The sequence below is a fragment of the Spinacia oleracea genome, chromosome 5 (genome assembly GCF_020520425.1).
Source record: "Spinacia oleracea cultivar Varoflay chromosome 5, BTI_SOV_V1, whole genome shotgun sequence".
In the NCBI taxonomy this organism is placed as follows: domain Eukaryota; kingdom Viridiplantae; phylum Streptophyta; class Magnoliopsida; order Caryophyllales; family Amaranthaceae; genus Spinacia; species Spinacia oleracea.
The window spans coordinates 110,925,415-110,950,183 of NC_079491.1; the positions used below are offsets into that span (position 1 = coordinate 110,925,415).

At 36.7% G+C, this 24,769-nt stretch overlaps 1 protein-coding gene and 1 long non-coding RNA gene across 3 annotated transcripts; both read left to right on the top strand.

Moving 5' to 3' along the window:
• Nucleotides 1-4: 4 nt before the first annotated feature.
• On the top strand, nucleotides 5-1,242 carry LOC130461885 (uncharacterized). The gene is made up of 3 exons (XR_008921839.1): nucleotides 5-366; nucleotides 451-493; nucleotides 780-1,242. It is a non-coding gene; the product is annotated as an uncharacterized lncRNA (long non-coding RNA).
• A 304-nt stretch (nucleotides 1,243-1,546) lies between these two features.
• Nucleotides 1,547-8,327, top strand: LOC130460897 (uncharacterized). Of its 2 annotated transcripts, XM_056828669.1 has the most exons (3): nucleotides 1,547-4,442; nucleotides 7,087-7,949; nucleotides 8,039-8,327. In XM_056828669.1, exons 2-3 carry the CDS (start codon nucleotides 7,094-7,096, stop codon nucleotides 8,053-8,055), a joined length of 873 nt encoding a protein of 290 aa, XP_056684647.1. In that variant the 5' UTR covers nucleotides 1,547-4,442; nucleotides 7,087-7,093; the 3' UTR covers nucleotides 8,056-8,327. The 2 variants fall into 2 exon arrangements, with proteins under 2 accessions (XP_056684647.1, XP_056684646.1); XM_056828668.1 differs by lacking the exon at nucleotides 1,547-4,442 and having other exon boundaries at nucleotides 6,312-7,949.
• Nucleotides 8,328-24,769: the final 16,442 nt, after the last annotated feature.

Below are 24,769 nucleotides of genomic sequence, written 5' to 3' on the forward strand. Positions count from 1 at the left end.
GTAAGAAAACCGTATATGCTTCTGTTGGAACTTAATCTTGGTGCCATGGAAAATCCACCCAGATACGAGTCACTTGGACTTTCACTTCGGACCTGGGAGTATTAATATTAATGTTATATTGTATACCATATAGGACTACCAATATGAAATCTCTTTTATTTAATGATTGTAAGTTTCATGTGATTATTTTAAAGCCTTTTCCTTCTAAGAAGGTTGGTGTATCATTTATTCCATGCTTTCTTTTTTCTTTTTTCTTGGTGTATCATGTATCATGTAAGACTTTTCCTTTGCGTGTCTTTTTTTACGGAGCTACATCTCTGTTGAATATGGACCCTAATGAAACCGCCCAGAAAATATTGAACCAAGGTAAATTTCTTAAATTTTGTTTTTATTGTTATTTGGGGGTTATTTCTGTTGTAAATTTCAACAGTTTGTTTGTCTTCGTGGCAGCTCTGCACAGATCTATAAAGTAGAAATTTCCAAATCAATAATGGTTAGTATTTTACAAGTCCAATCGCAATTTACCTTTCAATTCTTTATTTAATTTTGCAATTTGATTTCAATTTTCTGATTGATTAATTCAAATAAAAGGGGGATATGATAATGGTCCAATTGCGTGATCCTCCCAAAACTTTGTGATGGATTAATTTCCCCCTTTTATTTGGATATGCAATCTGATACTATGGTTTGCATTTCAGTTTTGTTTTTGAAAAAAGAAGTGTTTTTTTGGAGTTTGATTTATATTTTTGACTTCTTATTATGGAATTTTGTGTGTGAAGATGGTGGTGGGTGCAAATCGGAGAGGTGAAGAGTTGGAGAATGACTCTCATGCAAGTCGTAAGCAGATTAAGACAAGGGATCTCCTAAGACAAGGGATATCCAATGAGTTCATCAATATGAAGTACTGCTTTTCGGTTGGTGGTGTTTCTTTTAGCACAATTACTTTATGAAATTCTTATCTTCATTATCATGTCAACTGTTCATAAATTTGAGTGTATTTATTAAGAGAAGATCAATTGTTCATAATTCCTATTTGTGCTCATAAATTCTTATCGGCCGAGGTGCTGGCAGGTGCATCGGATGATCTGTATTCTAAATTTCTAAGGTTAGGGTTTCTGGAAATGATCTGTAAAAAAATCGATCTTTATTTGATTTTGATATGGGACTTAATTTATTTGGGTATGCTTCAATTTTATCTTAAGAACAAGGCGTGGGTTTTCTGTTCCTGTTCAATTTGAAATCAATCTTGCATTTTTTGGGTGATTTTGTCAGCAAATTATAGAAATTTAGTTTAGGTATTTTGATTTTTGACTCTCTCAAGGATAGCTGAGCTTAAGTTGAAGGATGGTCCTCTGTATATCCTTCACTGATATCTAGAAAAGTTACAATGCTTGACACCTAGAAACAAAACCAAAAGAACTACTACTCTGGAATATGAAGTATTTCCTAAGATAGAGTAGAACACATCGTATCCTACAAATAAAAGACTTACGGAGTATTCTGATGACAGTATTTCCCTTAATTTATTTGAGAATATTTTTTTTTCTTAGAATAAGATGTCCTTCACCCAAGGTGCATTAGTCTAATACCAAGGTTCAGATTAATTACGAACAATTAATTCAGTGAGATCAAGTGATCGGAACAGCTGGCTGGAGTAATGCTTCCGATAAGTGAGTTCTAATCTATATTAGGCTCACAGCTTACTCTTGACTGAACCTATAAGGTCACACCATTGGCATGTAATAGATCACCGGATTAAATGAATCGGAAATTCATTTAATAGCTTTTCGGGAATTAGTTCGGAAAAACATAAATATACGATATGACGTTGGGTCGGAATCGTATATCGTATCGCGTATATTCGTAAGTTAGGCAAAACGAATAATCTTATCGTACGACGATGATTCGTCAAGTAGTATACGATAAACAATAGCCGTAAGGCATTGGTCGCGAATACGAGCAAGGCAAAGCTGTCGGCCCGACGAGCCAAGCGCGCAAGGCCCAACGAGCGCAGCAGCTCGCCAGCGCGAAGCAAGGCCCATGGCCTGCGGCTGGGTGCGCGCGGGACAGCAGCAGATGTAACACCCCGTATTTTTAAGTCTGTTTTATTATTCTGTAATTACGATTATTATCGTAATTACGTCCTATTTTTTTCTGATATTATTTTTATCGTATTATGTCTATCTTTTTGTTGAAACATAATACCAATTATTTGAGCCTAACCTTATTTTTATAAATCTGATTTTCATGTTTCTGAATTTGGAAATTCCATATTTTACTTTATTTGTTTAAGGAGACCAAGGTCTCATTTCAAGTAAATTCTTTGACTACTCCTTCTCCCTTTTCCTGTTTCCTCCATACGTGTTAACAAAGGAGTTTGCCACCAAATATTTTTGACTTCTCTTTATTCTTGGAATCTGTCCAAGTTCATGGCAATTCAATTCTTACTCCTCTTCTATATGTGGCAAAACTAGAAACTTTGAATTGACAAATGTCTGATTTCTTTCTCCTATTTCTATGACTCACCATGTCAAGAAATTCATATAAACATCCATTGAAACTCCATTGTTCTTCAATCTGAAAACCAATTAATATTTTTGATTATATTTCTAAGCTTAATTAATTTCCCCTCTATTTATTTCCTTGATTTTCACCATTTATGGATTCCCATTTTCTCTCTCCTCCATTTGACCACCGCAGCGCCACCCTTATAGCCACCATGCCACCAACGGATTCTGGCTTCTTGCTTCTGCCGCTACCTCTTTTCGCCTCAAAAACCACCGCACATAATCGGTGCTCCGCCGTGATGATGGTGCATCCGAGATTTCTTTATTGTCGTCAAGCCTTCAGCATTCCATATCTCTGTTCTTCGTTGATATGAATATGCTACTGCCTTTTTGTTTCCTCTTTTTATGGCAAATTAACTCAAAAGGGGGTTGGTACTAGCTTGGTAGTGGGCCGTGAGGTCAAACCAAAGAGGATTTATTATGGGCTTTGACTGAAACATATGAAGAAAGCTACGTGAGCATTCTGAATTGTTAGTAAGACATTTCATTGGAGATTTTTAGTTTCTTATTATCAAATGATTAATGTTTATTATTGAATATGATATTAATGTTATTGCAAATGGAGATTCCTTTAGAGTGTCAAGTTTATGTACGTATTTCAATTAATGGAGAAAATTGATTAAGGTTAATCGATCGAGGTAATTTTTATGTCCAGCACTTATGTATATGCCCGTATAATATTTTAAGTGTTTATATAAATGCCCATATGTGAAATGTGTGATTATATGATTATTATGTTTTTATGTGCTAAATGATATGGTGGATGATTTATGACCATGATGATATGTTAAAGTATTTTATTATTTTAATGATGTTAAAGACGTTCGGAAATAATGAGGATATTTATAAAGTTCTTTTAAAGAAAGACGATGTTGCTTTTGTCGGCATGGAAAAGTGAACTGAACTAGTAAATGGGCAAGTTACAGGTGGAGGCAAGTTAAAGTTTGGGAAACAGTTCCCCCCTGAAAATATGTAAGAAAAGTTCCGCCAAAACCTGTACTTGCCAATGAGCTGTAAAGGAAATGATTCCTTGCCGACACAGTTTTCAAGATGACGAGATTAAGTTAGTTATTTCCGAACAATATATGCTAATGATTGATATGTTCCAAATGATTTTCAAAATAAAACCGTTTTGACGGGCTGGAGTAATATTACTGAGTTTTCCACTCATTGTTGGAATTTTCTGTGTTTTTTTTTTTCCTGTTTTCTATTTTTATGATGATGCACAGGTTCAATTAAGGAGCTCGAGTTGCATATCGAGCTGAGAATTATTTATTATGGAAATTCTATTATTGAGATTATTATAAGAATATTGATTTATATTTATGTTTGGGAAAATTGTATTATTTATGAGAAATATTTTGAGGATTATTTTATTTGTGGGCCCATACCCACAGGTCCCAGGATTAATTAAGCCTAATTCCGCTGCTAATGATGAGCTAAGTGCGGTTTATTACCGTTACTTAAGGTGCCGAAAAGTCGGGGCGTTACAGCAGCGAGCTGAGGCCCAATGCCCACAGTTGTGTGGCTGCGAGCGTGCTCGTGGGCTTGTGCTAGGATGCTGGTCGCCTAGGCCTTTGTGCTTTGGCTGGTTGGTGTTAAAACCTTAGGGTTATTACACCACCCTCCCATTATGTTTTTCCAACTTACTACTTCACGTAATTCAGTTTAACCAAAATCAAAAGAGAAACCCTAACCTCTTTTGAGCCTTCGTTCAAACTGTTCTTTCCTAAAAGCAAAAATATCTTGACTGACTTCTAAGCCATCGGTATCAAGACGGAGCTGAACGTGTCGGTGAACCAAGTAGAGGAATGATATCTGGGATTCTTGTTCATGTTCGTGTTACGTTGAATCTAGGGAAAACACGCTACAAACGTAAGTCTCCTTGATCTGTACTTTATACATGGTTCCTGGCTTTGGGGATTATTCCGCTGCGTTAATATGTTTTTAACTGTATTCCCCTACAGTGGTATCGTGAGCAACATGTATTTTAAGTACTTTTTGGCATGTTATTATGTTTGTGATGTTGTCGAAAATTTTCTGAATTTTTCGTGAATTTTTTGAATATTTCTGGATTATTGAATAGATCGTAAAAAATGTTCTGAATTAGTAAAATGTCAGAAATTCGATTTTTCTGACCCTACTCTGGTTGAAAACGGCGTTTTAAGATCAAATATTGGGAACATAATCGCAAAAACAGGCTCCGAAGTTTGAGTTTTTTGGCGTTTTTGTTTATTAATGAATTAAATTAACCATTTAGGAAACTTTTTCAGTTAATTACTCGACCTAAAATACTCGTAATTAATTGAAATTTTTCCCTACTGCTCTTGGGTATATTTTAAAATTTTGGTAAACTTTTCGGCCATAAATGTTAAGTATAAACCCTAATTTGATTTTTCCCTAATTTAATGATTTTTAAATCGTAATTTGATTTTATTAATTATTTAGATCTAGAAATTTATTTATTTGGAAAGGGGAATGTAATTTCATGGTTAAATGGCAGATTTAAAAAAAAATTATGGATTAAAATTTTTATTACATTCGTTAATTTTAATCAATCACCTAAACCAAATTTGATAATTAAAAATCTTAAATTTAAATGTTTAGAACGATTTAAAATTTTAGATTGGATTATCATACTCATTCAATTTTTTGTTGATATTGATCGTTCGTTAAATTTGAATAATTTGTTAGCCTAGATTTATTATATTTTATTAATTGGATTGTTTGAATTTAATAAAATCGATCAAACGTTATTTTTCGTAATTAAAACGAATAATTTTGTTAAAATTATTAAAAATGATTTTTCTTGCAATTTCGTTTCGAATATTAAAAAGGTTGAACATTTTTTTATAAAAGTCGGACAGCATGCCGCTTGTACGAAGCAATGGATGTTGCCCATATGCAAGACGAATGGGGTGCACGCACACGAAGGCAGCAAGACGTTGGCCTTGTGTGCGCTGCCTGCTACTCGACGAAGCAGTGGGTGCGCGCAGAGCTCGGGAGAGATCGCGGCACGCCACACGCCAAGGCCAGCAGCGGCTGGGCCAAGGCAGCAAGCAGCGAGCAGCGACGAAGGCAGCATGACAGTGGGCATGGGCAGTGCGCCTGTGCGCTGCTGCGGTGCTCGTGCCTGTGCGATGGGCTTGCGCCGTCGTGTGGGTGCGATGTTGGCACGCACTGCGCGTCGTTGGGTTGGGCACATTTTTAGCCCACGATGCATCCAAATGTGCATGTTTGCTTCGTTTAATATCAAGGCCCAAAGTTTGGGCTTTTGACCTAATTTTGCACGAAAAGAGCTAATGGTGGACTTTAATTATTTTATTTTATTTGACTTTGCTCCATATTAAAATGGTGGTTTAAGTGGGAGCCATTTAATGAAATTAAATGAAATAATTAATTCTAATTATTTTCGTAGGGCACCTACGAAAATAATTAGAATTAATTATTTAATTAATTTCATTAAATGAAATTTTGATTTCATTTAATTAATTCTAATTAAATGAAATTTTGATTAGAATAATTCTAAGGATTAATAATTCGGAATTGATTAATCTTTTAGGACGCGTTATATGTGATCGTGATTTTTAAATAAATCATGTAAATACTTGCATAATTATTTGGGCCATTCGTTTTAGGACACGAATGAATGAATGCATAGAAATTATTTTATGTATTGCAGGTATTCAAGGTGACTAGTATGGCCAATCTAGGATAGTTAAATACGGTCTGCGTACCGTTTTATCTTTGAATGTGAAGTTCAAAATATGGTATGCGTACCATTGAAGTTTTAATGTAATTATTTATTATTTCAAGTTCTTCTAGGATATTTAGAACTTCAAGTTAGCTTTTGAATGACGTTCAAGACGATACCAAGCTAACAAGGTGAAGGAAGATTGGATGCTTCAAGACCAAGTTTTGGGCCATACTAGTTCACCAGAGTTAAATTTATGCACTTATATATTATAAATGAATATATATTATTCATGAATGTTGTTTGTATGTTCGATTAGATTTAGTTCACTAAATAATCAAACCGACATAGAAACAACTAGGTCCAAAGTAATATTGAGTTTATAACTGCCTTCCAAATCAAGCACTTACAAAAATCTAAGGATCTAAGTTAGTAGGTTTCCGGAAAAGCGAGGTGCTATATTAGTTGACTTAGATGGTAAGGTATCCCAAAGGAATACGTTGATTGTGGTTGTAACTCAAACAACAAATCACATGTTGTGGCAAAGGGATAAATTATGGAATTAATTTATTGACCAGGAGAAATTTGGAGATTACTAGCAATTGGTTTTGCTTACCTAGAATCTTAAAAGACTTAAGACAAGCCAAAGCTGCTTAAGAATTTAGGACTTTTAGGGTCTTGGAATCGTTTCATTCATTATGGTCCATGTTTTATTTTTGCATGAATGAAATGTTTAATAGCTTTAATGATTGCATGATTGCTTTTATTTCAAAGTTATTAAAATATTATGAATGGTTACTTATTGCAAATTCTTTTCAAATGTAGTAATCAAATGGCCGCAAACAATAGCAACTCATTCAACTTGCGCTCAATTCTCGACAAAGAGAAGTTGAATGGAAATAACATCCTCGATTGGAAAAGGAACTTTCAAATAGTTCTAATGAATGAGGAAAAAGAGTATGTCCTTGAGGAAGAGTTACTAGAGGCCGCCGAGCCGGAGGTAACTCAATCTGCCCTTAACCGTTGGATCCAGGCCAACAGGGATGTCAAATGTGTGATGCTTGCATCCATGAATCCTGAACTTCAGAAAATGTTCATTAACTCGGATTCTTACCAAATCATCTCGGAGTTGAAGAACATGTTTCAGGATCAGGCCAGAATCGAAAGATTCGAGACTCAGAGGTTGATCCTTGAGACTAAGCTCAAGAAAGGAGAACCAGTGAGCCCGCACGTTCTTAAAATGATTGGATTGTTTGAGAACATGAGAGCTCTAGATTCGGACGTCTCAAATGAAATGGCCATTGACATCATTCTCCATTCGCTTCATAGTGGATATGATCAGTTCAAGTTGAATTACAACATGAACAGTATGGAGAAAACTCTTACTAAGCTTCACGGTATGCTGAAAACCGCTGAAAAGACGCTCAAGCAAGAGAATAAGCACGACATGCTTATGGTGCGTAAGGGTAAGGGTTTCAAGAAATCTGGCAAGGGAAAGGGCAAGAAGGGTAAGGGCAAGGCTGCTCCCACACCTAAGTCCAACGGCACCAGTTCTGGTAAACAAAAAAGGGTGACTCGTTCTCCTGCCGACTCTAAATGCTTCTACTGCAAGAAGAAGGGGAATTGGAAGAGGAATTTCTTGAAGAGAAAGGTAGATGAGAAGAACGGGAACGTTGCTTCTACTTCAGGTATGTATGTTATACATTGTAGTCTTGAAAATTCTACTTCTTGGGTATTAGTTACTGGTTGTGGCTCACACTTATGTTCCAATTCACAGGGACTAAGGAGAAGTAGAAAGCTTGATAAAGGCGAGATGGATCTACGCGTGAGAAATGTAGCACAGATTGCTGCATTAGCCGTAGGATCTTATTTTTTTTATCTTTGCCTAGTGGTTTTGTTTTGGAACTAGAAAACTGTTACTATGTTCCTACCAGAAACGTCATTTCCGTTTCAAGTTCGGATTCTAAAGGTTTTTGTTTTCAATTTAAAGACAACAGTTGTTCTTTTTCTTTGAATGGAATGTTTTATGGTTTAGCACAACAAGAAAATGGTCTATATGTGCTAGATACAAGCAATCAAATCTATAACATAAATATCAAAAAGGCTAAAACTGGTGATTCCGATCTCACATATCTGTGGCATTGTCGATTAGGCCATATAAACACAAAACTCATGGAACGACTTCAAAGGAAGGGAATTCTAGAATCATTCAACTTTGAGAAGATTGATCAATGCGAATCTTGTTTACTTGGCAAAATGACAAAGCAACCTTTCTCAAAAGTGGGAGAAAGAGCAAGCGAACTAATAGAGCTAATACATACGGACGTATGTGGTCCTATGAGTACGAAAGCTAGAGTTGATTTCAGCTATTTCATAACGTTTATGGACGATTTCAGTAGATATGGCTATATTTACTTAATGAAACACAAGTCTTAATCGTTTGAGAAATTCCGAGAATTTCAAAATGAAGTAGAGAATCAACATGGCAAGAAAATAAAATCTCTATATAAGTTCAGATCGAGGAGGTGAATATCTTAGCCACGAGTTTGATGACCATCTAAAAGAATGCGGTATTCTTTCTGAATTGAATGCTCCGGGGACACCTCAATGGAATGGAGTGTCGGAACGGAGAAACGGGACCTTAATCGATATGGTCAGGTCAATGATGGGTCAAGCCGGACTTCCTTTACAATTTTGGGGACATGCGTTGCAAACAGCAGTACTCACACTGTATCGTGCTCCTTCAAAAGCTGTTGAAAAGACTCCATACGAATTATGGACCGGGAAACTTCCAAAGTTGTTTTTTCTAAAGATTTGGGGTTGCGAAGTATATGTCAAGCGATTAATTTCGGACAAGCTCAAACCAAAATCTGACAAATGTTTCTTCGTTGGGTATCCAAAAGAAACTAAGGGGTATTACTTCTACAACAAGTCAGAGAACAAACTATTCTTTGCTCGTGCCAGTGTCTTTTTAGAAAGAAATCACATTTCCAAAATGACAAGTGGGAGAATAGTAGACCTCGAAGAGATTCGAGATGAACAACGATCCAAGAAATCTTTATAAGCAGTTCAAGGTGAAGAACCTCCAATTCCTTTAGAAGAGCCAGTGGGAGTAGTTCCTCAAGACGTTGTTGCCCCTCGTAGGTCACATAGAACTAAGGTCCAGTCAGATAGATGGACAGGCGCCTTCTTGAATGAAAACTTAGAAGTTCTCATATTAGATAGTGATGAACCTATGACCTACAAGAAAGCTATGACGAGACCAAGCTCCACTAAATGGTTAGAGGCCACGAAATCTGAAATATGTCTGAAAATCAAGTCTGGGATTTGGTTGATTTGCCGGATGGGTTTACACCTATCGGATGCAAATGGGTCTTCAAATTGAAGAAAGACAAGGATGGAATTGTATACATATACAAGGGTATATTGGTAGAAAAAGGTTACAGGCAAGTTCACGGCGTTGACTACGATGAAACCTTTTCTCCAGTCGCTATGCTTAAGTCTATTCGAATAATCCTAGCGTTTGTCGCGTTTCATGACTATGAAATATGGCAAATGGATGTCAAAACTTCGTTCTTGAATGGTGTTCTTCAAGAGACTGTGTTTATGACACAGGCGGAGGGTTTTGTCGATCAAAACAATCAAGGAAAGGTATGCAAGCTTAAGAAATCCATCTATCGATTAAAGCAGGCATCAAGGAGTTGGAAAATGCGATTTGATGAAGCAGTCAATGAATTAGGCTTCATCAAGAATCAGGTGGAATCTTATGTATACAAGAAAGTCAGTGGGAGTAAAATTGCATTCCTAGTCTTGTATGTAGACGACATACTTCTTATTGGAAACGACATTCCTATGCTGGAGTTTGTAAAGACTTAGCTTGGAAAGTGTTTCTCAATGAAAGACTTGGGAGAGGCACAGTACATATTGGGTATCAAGATCTATAGGGATAGATCTAAGAGGATGATTGGACTAAGCCAGAGAACTTACATTGACAAAGTGCTAGCTAGGTACAGTATGATGGAAGCCAAGAGAGGCCATATACCCATGTCACATGGCATATATCTAAGCAAGACTTAGTGTCCCAAGAAATATGATGAGCGTAGGAAGATGAGTAGAATTCAATATGCTTCGGCTATTGGATCCATCATGTATGCTATGATTTGTACAAGGCCGGATGTTTCATTCGCACTTAATGCAACGAGCAAGTACCAGTCAGACCCAGGTGAGGCGCATTGAACTGTTGCCAATGAATATCCTAAAGTACCTGAAAAGGACAAAGGATCAGTTTATAGTCTATGGTGGTACAGATGAGTTGATTTTTAAAGGCTATACGGACGCAAGATTTCAAACCGACAGAGATGATTTCAGATAACAGTCTGGTTTTGTGTTCTTCCTCAATGGCGGAGCAGTAAGCTGGAAAAGTGCTAAGAAAAGCACGGTTGTGGATTCTACAACTGAAGCCGAGTACATTGCTGCCTCAGAAGCAACAAAGGAAGCTGTTTGGATTCGGAAGTTCATAGAAGAACTTGGGGTTGTCCCCTCCATTAAAGGACCAATGGCTTTGTATTGAGACAATAGTGGAGCCATTGCCCAGGCAAAGGAGCCTAGGAGCCACCAGAAGTCCAAGCACGTACTGCGGCGATTTTACATACTTCAAGAAATCGTTGAAAGGAAAGAAATCGAGATTTGCAAGGTTGGAACCGACGACAACTTCACGGATCCATTGATTAAACTGTTGCCACAAGTGAAGCACAACGCACATGTAGAAACCATGGGAATCAAGCATGTTGGAGAATGGCTTTTATTTTCTAATTTTTGTTTTAGAACGTCTGTTAGATATTTGTTAAAAAAAATTGGTTTAACCATTTCACATTTATGAAATTCTTTATTTCATATTCATATAATTTTGGTTTAGTATTAAATGAAAAGTCTAAGTGATTCAAAACATTCAAATGGGATGTTATGATTGATTCTTCAACAAAGAAACACCCATAAGTGAACTTGAATATTGAAGTCACAAAGGATCCCTAATCCAGGTCATTGAAAGGTTGGACAACCAATGACTAATGAAGATTATATTTCAAGTAGATTTGTAGTTTAGTTTCTTGAACTAGATTGACTGGATGTCAAAAATCTTTTGCATAGATACTTATTGGATCTTGTATTGGATTGACCGTGAGAACACTTTAAGAGATTAAAGTCATGTCATAAGTAGTTCTCATTAATGGTGATGAACCGTTCCTCAAAACATGAGTAATTATGATTGCTCGTTTGAAGATTAGTTCGCTTTGATGCTCGCTAAATGTCGCACCGTAAAAGGAGACTATAAAAGCAGTTATTGGGTCTACTATGAATCAAAGTGAGTGTTCATACTGGATTGTCCTCCTATCTTTGATAGGATATGGTGTTGTTGTGTAACAAAACCTCTTGGAGGGTTAGATATTATGAAAATGCATGGCCGTTCTCATAATGGTTAAGGCTTAACCTTCTGTAAAAGTTTAGCAGTTGAACTCAGTAATCCGAGAAACACTTCTGGACCTAATAAGGATGGCTTGGATCTTACCTTATGTTCAGCAAGTAACACTAAGTGACAAAGGAATAGGAATGCACACTTGTCTGAATGACAAGTGGGAGACTAAAGGAAATATGTCCTTCGCCCAAGGTGCATTAGTCAAATTAAATACCAAGGTTCAGATTAATTACGAACAACTAATTCAGTGTGATCAAGTGATCGGAACAGCTGGCTGGAGAAATGCTTCTGATCAGTGAGTTCTAATCTATTATAGGCTCACAACTTACTCTTGACCGAACGTATAAGGTCACACAATTGGCATGTAACAGATTATCGGATTAAATGAATTGGAAATTCAGTTAATATCTTTTCGGAAATTAGTTCGGAAAAACATAAATATACGATATGACGTTGGATCGGAATCGTATATCGTATCCCGTATGTTCCTAAGCTAGGAAAAACGAATAATTGTATCGTACGACGATGATTCGTCAAGTACTATAAGATAAACAATAGCCGTAAGGCATTGGCCGTGAATACGAGCAAGGAAAACTGTCGGCCCGACGAGCCAAGCGCGCAAGGCCCAACGAGCGCAACAGCTCGCCAACGTGGAGCAAGGCCCATAGCCTGCGGCTGGGCGCGCGCTGGACAGCAGTAGCAGCACCGCACAACAACGAGGCCCAAGGCCCACAGATGTGTGGCTGCGCGCGTGCTCGTGGGCTTGTGCTAGGATGCTGGTCTGCCTAGGCCTTTGTGCTTTGGCTGGTTGGTGTTATAACCCTAGGGTTATAACACCACCCCTCACATTATGTTTTTCCAACTTACTACTTCACGTAATTCAGTTTAACCAAAATCAAAAGAGAAACCCTAATCTCTTTTGAGCCTCCGTTCAAACTGTTCTTCCCTAAAAGCAAAAATACCTTGAGTGACTTCTAAGCAATCGATATCAAGATGGATCTGAATGTGTCGGTGAACCAAGTAGAGGAATGATATCTAGAGTTCTTGTTCGTGTTCGTGGTACGTTGAATCTAGTGAAAACACGCTACTAACGTAAGTCTCCTTGATCTGTACTTTATACATGGTTCCTGGATTTGGGGATTATTCCGCTGCGTTAAAATGTTTTTAACTGTATTCCCCTACACATAGCACCCGTTGAATATAAGTTTTGTCAATTTTTAATATAATTAATATACTGTAATTGATTGTCCTATTGAGCCGAGTTGCACGTACCTGCTTGACATATCCTTTAATTATTCTTATAAATCTCAAAGAAGATCTTATTAAGCTTAGAAGAACCAGACTAAATCCATGTTTCAAAAAGAAAATTTTGACTTAATCCAAAAAACACTAAGTAAGGGTACACCTTTCACGCATTTCATCACAGATTCTTAATTAAATAATGTACATGAGTGATTATGTAATACCCAAAATTTTTAAACTTGATTAAAATTAAAAGTATTTATTGATTTGATTTCGTTTTAAATAAATTACGAATAATCGAATTTCGTTATTTTCTTTTACGATTTATTTTAACGATAAATTTATATACAGAAATTTATTTATTTTCCGTTAACGATATTTTAATAAAGAGTTATTTTAGCTAAATATTTCTATTTTTATTGGTTTCAAAAAATAGCAACAAAATTTCCGAATTTTAGTCCAACCATGTGAAATTACAAAAAAAACCCCTCAAGACTGTCTCTTCCCTTGCTCTTCACGTACAAACAAGAAGGAAGCAATTCCTTCCTTCCTTCCTTCCTCTCTTTCCCTAAATCAATCCATATTCATTGCCTTGGTCTCCAAGGATTTCATCCTTCTTCCATGGTGACTTCATTTGATGATGTCAATAGCTTTTCCATAACACTATAAAATGAGCAACAATCTGATTTATTCCTCCCTACAAACCAGCTTCAATTCAATTTCGATATTACCATCAACAACAACAAATACCATTTTCAATCTCACCGTTTAAAACCATGAATTAACCTCGCCATCTTTGTTTCTATTTCGAACCATCACCACCACCGGCAGTAACTGCCGCCACCAAAAACCACCGCAAACACCACCATCATCTGCCAATCACCTAGCTTCACCGCCCGACTACCGTAGTCGACCACCACCGCCACAACTCCCACCCTTCTCCTTCGACCAAACCGGCCCGCAAAGCCGCCCTCCCCTGCCTCCCTCATCTTTTCTTCTCTGCTACACCACCGTGCAGCAACCACCACACTCCGCCCATCATTCTCGGCCAGCCACCCTCACCGCCGAGCCACCTCTGAAGCCTCCCGAAAATCAACTGAAAAACACCCATCTCCCCTGGTTTTCCCCTGTTTTGCGCGACAACCCTATTCCCCTTTCCTTGTTGTTCCGCCGCCGCGGAACCACCCCACCACCGTCACCTCTCCGACGCGATTCCTTGCTGCGGCGTCGACCAGACCTCCAGTCACCACCTTCCTCCTCTATTTTCTCCCCTTCACAACTTCCCCATCTCCTTTGTTTCCCTCCCTTGACGTGCTCCAGTTCTGCGAGGAGCAGATTCCAAATTGGAACCTTAATTTCCTTTATTTCCATACCCAAGCCCAAAACGATTTGACCCAAATTTCCAAAAGTGAGTTTAATTTACCATTTAATTTAAGCTCTAAATAATTGTTATTGACTCTTATATATACACATTCACTCTTACGTTAAGCTATATTTTGGTTAAAATTTCGATTAATAATATTTTCATTAAATTATGAAATTATTTTTTTTATTAAAATTCTTTATTTTTAATATAATTTTTTATAAACCTTATATTTATACAATATTGATTTTATATTATTTATCATTTTGATATTAATTCAATAATTTAATATTTTGAAAGAATTCGGACTCGGAGCTCAGGAAGAACGCACCAACGAAAAGCTTAGAAAATTGTGAAATTGAGGTAACGGTTATTGCTAGTACCCGCAATCCCTTCGAAATGTATTTATATACGAATGATGTTATGAATGATTGATGTTTTATAATGTTGTTTTATGATTTGAGGGATTAGAAATAAGATATGATTTAATTGTTTGATGATAATGCAACTTTATGAAAAGTATTGATTTAACGAATTATTATTCCTGAAAGAAATGATTTGATGAATTAACGAGCTTTAATGGTTTTATTGAACTACCCTGAATGATAGAGTTTTTCCCGATTAATGTTCCACTAAAAGAAATGTAAACATGATAAATGAAAGTGTAAGAACTTGTCAAGTTCCCCTGATATGGAGCCTAAGCCCCCCCTGATTAGAAGCACTGGCTTCCCCTGATATGGAACCAAGGTTCCCCCTGATAAGAAGCATTGGCTTCCCCTGATATGGAACCTAGGTTCCCCCTGATATGAAACACTGGCTTCCCCTGTTATGGAGACCAGGCTCCCCCTGTTATGAAGCACTGGCTTCCCCTGTTCGTAGGAGACGTCCTACCATGTTTTCCTGTAAAGTCCTGACGCCCAGAATAATACTGATAAAAGGAAAAAGGTTAAAGAAATGATGTTCCTGAAATAATGTTCCTGAAATGATGTTCCTGAAATGATATTTCTGAAATGATGTTCCTGAAATGTTATTTCTGAAATGATGCTTCTGAAATAATGTTTTATTAAATGATTTACTATATTCTATTCACCCTGTTTATTAAATAAAATGAATCGAAATGAGGTTATGATGCTAGGGTAGCTCGTTATTGAGTTTTCGACTCACCATTTTGTTTTCTGTTTTAGGTATTGTTGGGGACCACGGAAACGAGTAATGGCGAGGATTTCACTTTAGCAATGTTCACCTAAGTTAATGTTTAAGTTGTAATAGTTTAAGTAAGACTCTTTAGTAAGTTATGTACTTTTATTAAGGAAGTAAAAGGAGTATTATATTATTTAGAGGTTTAATAGTAATTAATATGATGGTTGCCTTGTAATTCCCAAAAGGGAGTTACGACAGTAATGTCTCGACTAAATTAGGATGTTTCCGCTGCTAAATATTATTTAATACTTGATTTAGAGGTTATGGGCCATAAGTGCTAAACCTTACGAGTTTTGCATGTGATAGAATTCATTAGGCTTTAAGCAAAGACTTTTAAGGAATAAGTTAAAATCATTTTAAGTTAAAATGAAATGAGGGTGAGTATAGGAACAGGCTGAAAAGGGATTATTTTCCTGTTACTTAAGTTTCCTAATCGAGTATATTATGCAGAATGTCGACTATCGAGGTTACTAACGAAATAAACGATGGAGCTCACAACGAGCACAACGTCCACACTAACGATGACACTATCTAAGAGGACGTCTGTAATACCTCGTATTTTTCGGAATTTATAAATATATTTAATTATATAATAGGAATTTTTAAGAATCTAATTTCATTTAATGAGAATTAATTTTTTTTTTTATTTTAATTAATTTGAGTATTAATTATTTACGAAAAACCATATTTTTATTAAATAAATTCAACGAATTTATTTAAACAGGATTTGTTGGGTCGTATTTTGAAAACGAATTTAATTTAATCAAATCCCAATTAAATTCCATGATCAGACCCAACCAGGCTTGCAAGGAATTAATATTAAACAAGCCCGTAAGCAAGCCCAACCTTAAACCCTAAAACCTAGCCATGAAGGGATGAGAACCTATAAATACCCCTCCCCTTCATGAGATCCCCAACCTAAAAATTCTGAATTTTCTCTCCCCTCTCTCTCTCTCCTTTTCGTCCGCCCTTGTGATATGCTCATATTTTATAGTGTTTTTACCCCCGTTCCTTAGTACTTTTTGATCTCAAATGAGCTATTCGGAGCGATTTTTAGTACTAATGTGCTCCTTGTAGTGTGTTTGTAGTTTCAGGTTCATCATTGTAGTAATTATCATATTTGTGTGAATTTTCTACTCATTTGAATCACTACAAGAGATTATGTACTTACGAGAGCGCAAACATTGAGTTGGAAGAATTTTCAAGCAAAGCGAATAGTGAAAGAAGTAGAAAACTAAATCTCGTCCACTATTTTGATCATAACTCAAGTTATACAATTTTAAATGCAGCGATTCAAATTGGGTTGGATTCTAGACTTCAAGAGGTTTCCAACGAGTGGTCACTTGCCTAATTCCGCCTTATAACGAAGGAGATATGGTGTTTTTAAGATACATGATCGTGCAGTTTGACGAGCAGATCGCCCGATCGGGCAACCCATTGCCTGATCGGGCGTCGACAACCCCTGGGCGCGGTTTTTAGCTTATGTTTCCGATTTTTTTCTTCTAATTTTGGGCAAGTGTATAAATATAGCCCTCAGACATGTTATTTTGAGCATCTTATTTTCTAGTACCTTAGTTTATTGCTTAGTTTTTATTTACTCTCTAAACTTTTGTTAATTACTTTTATTATTCAATTCAAGTTTCAAGCTTTAAATTTCATCCTTTGTTCTTCAATTTGGTATTTCTTATTTCTTTCCTTCGTTGTTCAATTTTAATTATGTTTTCATTAATCATGTTTGCTTTGTTTAAATTAAATATGTGTGAGTAGTTTATATTCTAGGGGTTTTGGGAATCCATGAATTAATATGAAGGGATGCTTGAATGTTGTTGATTGTTGGTATTGTGGTTAATTCCTACTGATTGGTTTCATTTACTATGCGATTAGATTTGCGCAAATCTAATTGTATTAGTCTAACAATATCAAGTTAAGATTCGAGAGATGCAATTTGATGTTTAGGCTTGTGTCAATAGGTAGAACTGGGATTAATACGTAGCGAGGGCCCGTTAATTCTAAGTCTATGATTAGTATCGATTCGAGAGAGCATGCTAATCTAATTAACTATTTTATTGATTATTAATATTGTTTATCATCCTGGATTGTTGTTCATTGGTGAACCTATGCCCTAGACCTCTTAATATCTGATTTATTCCTCTTTTATTATTGTCGTAGTTTTAATATACAAATCAACCAACTTTCTTGTTTCCCAATAGTCTAGACCTTAGTTTTAGTAATAGAGAGAAAGCATGTTTCCCTGTGGATACGATCCTAACTTCCCTTGCTACCTTATTTGTGGAATTATGTTTATCTTTGATTAGGTGATACGATTTTAGCCTGTCAAATTTTGACGCTGTTGCCGGGGAATCGGTTTTATTTGCTGCTACTAATTTTATGGTCTAGATTATTTTCTTGAGTCTCGGAGAATTTCTAGTTCTTTGATACCATGCATATATTTTATTTTCTTTAGATATTTTTTTTTAGTTTTTTTTTTTTTGAAAATAAATGGATTATTATTCTTTCCCTCAATTCGTAAATGAGCCTTTTTGGGTGTATTTCGATAGACTAAATGAATTTATTGGTTACCACAATCTTAATCTTTGGGATTCTTGTGGTTTTGCTTATGGTGGTTTAAATGAGTATACAAGGAATGTGATAGAAAGTAGATTTAATGATGATTTTCGAGCCTTGTCTTTGGATGATATGTGGGATTACTATATGTGGTTTGCAAGGGATTTGTATGAGCGTGAAATGGGCCATTCATGTTACATGTGTTAATCCAAATTATGAGCATAATCTACATGTTTCTACCCCCGCTCCCTTGAATGCTTGTTATAATGAGGTGCATTCTAATGTTTATGATAATCATGTCTATTCTAATGACTTATCTAACCCTTGCATGGATATCAATGTGTTGCCTCATGATTCCACTGTAGCTTCTCCCGTGTATTATTGTGAACCCTTGCCCAATCCTGTTCAACCCGAATCAGAAAGCAGAGATAACTTCTTAGAGGAATTAAGAAGATTAAACTCTGAGATTGAGATTCAGTGTACTAGATCTCAAGAGGCTACTAATGAGATTATTAAAGCGAGTAAGGCTACTCTTGAGAGATTTAGAAAAGTTCAAGAAATTATTGAAAATAATGATTCGAGTTGTGTTGGGGATGGGGGTCAACTGAGTGAACCCATAGGCAACCAAGAGTGGGAGGAACTTATAATAGAGGTTGAGGATGAATTGGAGGATGATGATGTGACTGTTGGATCAATGGATGAAGGATTTGTTGAAACTGAAAAGCCATATGTTATAGAGCAAGTCCATGAGGAAGTTGAAGTTGATAAAACTCTTGTTGTTGTGTCAACCCCTACCCCGCACATTCCAAGTCCAAGAAGGGTTAGTCTTAGCCCTGTTTACACCGTCTCACTCCCCTTATCTTTCCCTATAAAACCTTTGCTTTAGGATCTTCCTCCTCTCCTCGAAAATCAAAAGCCCAATGACCCAATAGAGTCTGTTCCTCTTTGTGAATCTTTTGCAGGGACTTGTAGTACTTACAAAGAAGAGGTGGATGCTTTGCAGAGAGCTCTCTATGGTGTAGAGCATGTCCACCATGAATGCCAAAACACAGAGAGAGATATTTCATTAATCATTGAGGTTGAAGAATCAATAGTTCGCAAAAACAACTTCCATAAGGAGAGTATGCCTACTTTCTCTTTTCCTTCTTTTTCCTATTCTTCTTTTATTAATGTTTTTTTTCTTTTTGTTCTTCTTCTTTTAGGCATCCCACTCCTTACTGCCATAGAGTTCGTTCGGACTTTATGCAAATGTTGTTGTTGATTATCGTGCGTGTCTTGTTGCACGAAAGATGTGCGAGTGCGCATGACAAGCTTCTGCGCTCGTTGGTTGGTTATTTAATAACAAATCTCTTTGCGAGAGGCATATAAGAGTTGGAGCCCGAGGGGTTCGATGAAGATTGAGACCCTCGATCTCCACTCCTTCAAGCACTGAGGACATTGCTGAGTTTGGCTTGGGGGAGGTATGTGTTATTGCTTTCTAGAGTAGTTTATCGCTTTTGAAAAAAAAAAGAACAAAAATATGTTCCGATGAATACAAAAGCCATGCTTCCCTATGCCCCTTGATTGAAAACTGTTTTGATTCTTAGTTTTTGATGACGAGCATTGTTGATTTGTTGACCATGATTTGAGATTCTATTATTTTGGTACCTTTGCATGAGTCAACTTTGACAAACTATTTGTGGACTTGGTGCTTGGCTAGTTGATTTGGTTAGGAATGTGTGTTAGCTTCCTGGTATGTCATTGATTTTGAGTATTGGTTTACAACTGTTAGTAGTGTTTTTATGGATCATATATATGCACATTGAGGAGGACGAAGGCATTTTTTCTATTTAGGTGGCCTTCAGATGATTTTAGACACATTTGTTCCCTTCTTTCTACCCATGTTGTTGCATGTGCCCTTTTATTCGGTGACTAACCACATTACAAGCCCATTAAGCCCCATTGGTTACTAGTCCCAAAATTGGTTTGGGGGAGCTATTAGTGAGTGAGGCGAGGGAGTTGTAGTGTGCTTCATTTGAGCACAATTTGGATATTGAAAAGGAAAGGGAGTTCTTCTTGTTCTTGTGTGGTGATCAAAAAAAAAAGATTGATGAGCAAAAATATGAGAAGAATAGAAAATGTGAAGGTTTCCAAAAGAAAAGAAAAAAAAAAGAAAAACCCTTGTTGTTGTGTCAACCCCTACCCCTCATATTCCAAGTCCAAGAAGGGTTATTCTTAGCCCCGGTTACACCGTCTCACTCCCCTTCTCTTTCCCCATAAAACCTTTGCTTGAGGATCTTCCTCCTCCCCACGAAAATCAAAAGCCCAATGACCCAATAGAGTATGTTCCTCTTTGTGAATCTTTTGCAGGTACTTACAGTACTTACAAAGAAGAGGTGGATGCTTTGCAGAGAGCTCTATATGGTGAAGAGCATGTCCACCATGAATTCCAAAACACAGAGAGAGCTATTTCATTGATCATTGAGGTTGAAGAATTAATAGTCCGCAAAAACAACTTCCATAAGGAGAGTATGTATACTTTCTCTTTTCCTTCCTTTTCTTATTCTTCTTTTATTTTTGGTTTTTTCTTTTTGTTCTTCTTCCTTTAGGCATCCCACTCCTTATTGGCATAGAGTTCATTCGGACTTTATGCAAATTTTGTTGTTGATTATCGTGCATGTCTTGTTGCACGAAAGTTGTGCGAGTACGCATGACAAGCTTCTGCGCTCATTGGTTGGTTATTTACTAACCAATCTCTTTGCGGGAGGCACATAAGAGTTGGAGCCGGAGGGGCTTAATGAAGATTGAGACCCTCGATCTCCACTCCTTCAAGCATTGAGGATATGGCTGAGTTTGGCTTAGGGGAGGTATGTGTTATTGCTTTCTAGAGTAGTTTATCGCTTTTGAAAAGAAAAAAAAGAATAAATAAACGTTACGATGAATACAAAAACCATGCTTCCCTGTGCCCCTTGATTGAAAATTGTTTTGATTCTTGGTATTTGATGACAAGCAATGTTGATATGTTAGCCATGATTTGATTTTTGACTACCTTGATACCTTGACATGAGTCAACTTTAACCAACTATTTGTGGACTTGGTGCTTGGCTAGTTTATTTGGTTAGGAATGTGTGTTAGCTTCCTGGTATGTCATTGATTTTGAGTATTGGTTTACAACTGTTAGGAGTGTTGTATGACTCATATACATGCACATTGAGGAGAACGAAGGCATTTTTTCTATTTAGGTGGCCTTCAAATGGTTGTAGATACATTTGTTCCCTTCTTGCTACCCATGTTGTTGCTTGTGCCCTTTTATTCGGTGACTAACCATATTACAAGCCCATTTAGCCCCGTTGGTTACTAGTCCCAAGCTTAGCTTGGGGGAGCTATTAGTGAGTGAGGCGAAGGAGTTGTAGTGTGCTTCATTTTGAGCACAAATTGGGTGTCGAAAAAAATAAGGGAATTCTTCTTGTCTTGTGTGTTGTCTCGAAAAAAAAACCAAGAGTAAAAAGATGAGAAGGATAGAAATGTGAAGGTTCCAAAGAAAAAAAAAAGAAAAAAAAAGAGAGAAAGAAATTGAGCAGAAAAAGAAAAAAGTTCATTACTATCGAAAAAATTCAAAGCGTAATTTCACTCAAGTATTGTAATTTCATATTTTTATGAGTGATCGGTTTTAGTTGTGGAAAAGGCAAAAAAGTAAGATGTGGTTCATTTGTTACTTTATCATGTGTTGAGTGCGAGAGTTGCGGTCATCATTTATGTTTGATCATGGGTTTTTCTAGGAATTATGCTCCCCAAAGCTAAAGCTTTAAGCTCATATTTTACCCAAATTTACCACGCCCTTACCTAAGCCTAACATTACAAGCTTTAAAGACCTTCCGACCTTTGTGCATAGAGTCATATTAATGTGAAATTAGTTGTTTATCAATGCAAGTTATGACATGACATATTTCGAGTCGACTACTAGGTTGAGTGCATGTTCTTTTAAACACACGAGTGTTGTGAGTTTGGGAAGGCATTGTTCACATACATATTGGGAGGAGAGCAAACGGGTACATTTTTTACCCGCCACATAAATGAGTGAAGAGTTTGTGAACACTAGTCTTGAATTCCATTGTGCACTTGTGGTTCGCTCTGCATGACGATTGTTAGGGAAGATTTGTGGTCAAATATATTTGATTGGTTAACATTGATGCATGCTTGTTGAATTTTACCTTTAATCTTATCCATTGTTTTGAGATGTGTTTGGGGTGAAATTGATTTATGTATTCATCGATGATTTCTTTGCTTAGGGACAAGCAAAGATCTAGCTTGGGGGAGTTTGATATGCTCATATTTTATAGTGTTTTTACCCCCATTCCTTAGTACTTTTTGATCTCAAATGAGCTATTCAGAGCGATTTTTAGTATTAATGTGCTCCTTGTAGTGTGTTTGTAGTTTCAGGTTCATCATTGTAGTAATTATCATATTTGTGTGAATTTTCTACTCATTTGAGTCACTACAAGAGATTATGTACTTACGAGAGCGCAAACATTGAGTTGGAAGAATTTTCAAGCATAGCGAATAGTGAAAGAAGTAGAAAACTGAATCTCGTCAACTATTTTTATCATAACTCAAGTTATAAAACATCAAATGCAGCGATTCAAATTGGGTTGGATTCTAAACTTCAAGAGCTTTCCAACGAGCGGTCACTCGCCTAATTCCAACTTATAACGAAGGAGATAGGGTGTTTTTAAGATACGGGATCGTGCAGTTTGACGAGTAGATCGCCCGATCGGGCGGCCCATTGCCTGATCGGGAGACGACAACCCCTGGGCGCGGTTTTTAGCTTATGTTTCCGATTTTTTCTTCTACTTTTGTGAAAGACTATAAATATAGCCCCCAGACATCTTATTTTGAGCATCTTATTTTCTAGTACCTTAGTTTATTGCTTAGTTTTTATTCACTCTCTAAACTTTTGTTAATTACTTTTATTATTCAATTCAAGTTTCAAGCTTTGAATTTCATCATTTGTTCTTCAATTTGGTATTTCTTATTTCTTTCCTTCGTTGTTCAATTTTAATTATGTTTTCATTAATCATGTTTGCTTTGTTTAAATTAAATATGTGTGAGTAGTTTATATTCTAGGGGTTTTGGGAATCCATGAATTAATATGAAGGGATGCTTGAATGTTGTTGATTGTTGGTATTGTGGTTAATTCCTATGGATTGTTTTCATTTACTATGCGATTAGATTTGCGCAAATCTAATTGTATTAGTCTAGCAATATCAAGTTAAGATTCGAGAGATGCAATTTGATGTTTAGGCTTGTGTCAATAGGTAGAACTGGGATTAATACGTAGCGAGAGCCCGTTAATTCTAAGTCTATGATTAGTATCGATTCGAGAGAGCATGCTAATCTAATTAACTATTTTATTGATTATTAATATTGTTTATCATCCTGGATTGTTGTTCATTGGTGAACCTATGCCCTAGACCTCTTAATATCTGATTTATTCCACTTTTATTATTGTCGTAGTTTTAATATACAAATCAACCAGCTTTCTTGTTTCCCAATAGTCTAGACCTTAGTTTTAGTAATAGAAAGAACGCCTGTTTCCCTGTGGATACGATCCTGACTTCCCTTGCTACCTTATTAGTGGAATTAGGTTTATCTTTTTTTAGGTGATACGACTTTAGCCTATCACCTTGCTTCAGCCCCAAGGCACGAGTGCCTTTGCTCGTGTCCTTGTGCTTGTGTGCCCAGCCGCGCTTCACGGGCACCATAGCTGCCTCTCTCTCTCTCTCTCGCCTCACCTCGTAGCCAGCGCGCATCACTCGTTTCTTGTTGTTTCTGCTGTGCGCGCACCTCGCGTGCCCTCTCCCTCTCGCCCAGCGCACCTCGCGTGCCCTCTCCCTCTCGCCCAGCGCACCTCGCGTGCCCTCGTCCAGCGCCCAGCGCCCAGGCCTCACTGCCCAATCGCCCACACACGCAGCACTGCTGTTGTTGTGTGCGCGCTGCTCGTGTGCCGTGTGCTCGTGTGTTGTTGCCTCCGTCGCTCCAACACACACAACAAATCCATTGTTGTGTGTGTGTGTGTTGTTGATTGTTGATAACCAAATTGTATACTTTCAAACTTTTCAATTTTCAGTTTTAAATTGTTTTAATTATTTAATTGTGATTATTTAATTATTTGGATTATTTAAATTGATTGGAACGGTTATGAACACCGTGTTTTAATATTTAGTATTCGGATTGATGAGATTGTTTTTGATTCAAAAGAATTATAATTTTCAGACTTCAAGGTTAATTAAAGTGTCAATTTTTAAGGTCAAAACATGATTTTATTAATAATCTATTATTAGGATTTTAATTCCGATTGTTCAATAGATTGATTCACATAATTTAATGACGATTTAAATTATGGGAATCAACTTAAATTTTCAAATTTGTTATTAAGCTTTAAATGGTTGATTTTAATGATTTTTAGAGCTAAAAAGTCAATGTTTTATGCTAGGACTTGAGTTGACTATTTGAGACTATTAAATCGGCAAAAAACGATTAATTTCTAATTAAACCAAAGGTTTTAGTTTCTTAAATAGTTTCTGGAAATTTAGTAAACATGATTAATAATTATGTTTCTCCTTTGTGTTTATAGGAGTTGATTTCTAGTGAGTCGTGATTCGCACAGTAGCCCCCGTACTTAGGTATTC

Bases quoted from the DNA above. Each gene is read 5' to 3' on its own strand.
- LOC130460897 (XM_056828668.1), top strand. From the start codon at position 7,049: ATGAATGGTTACTTATTGCAAATTCTTTTCAAATGTAGTAATCAAATG.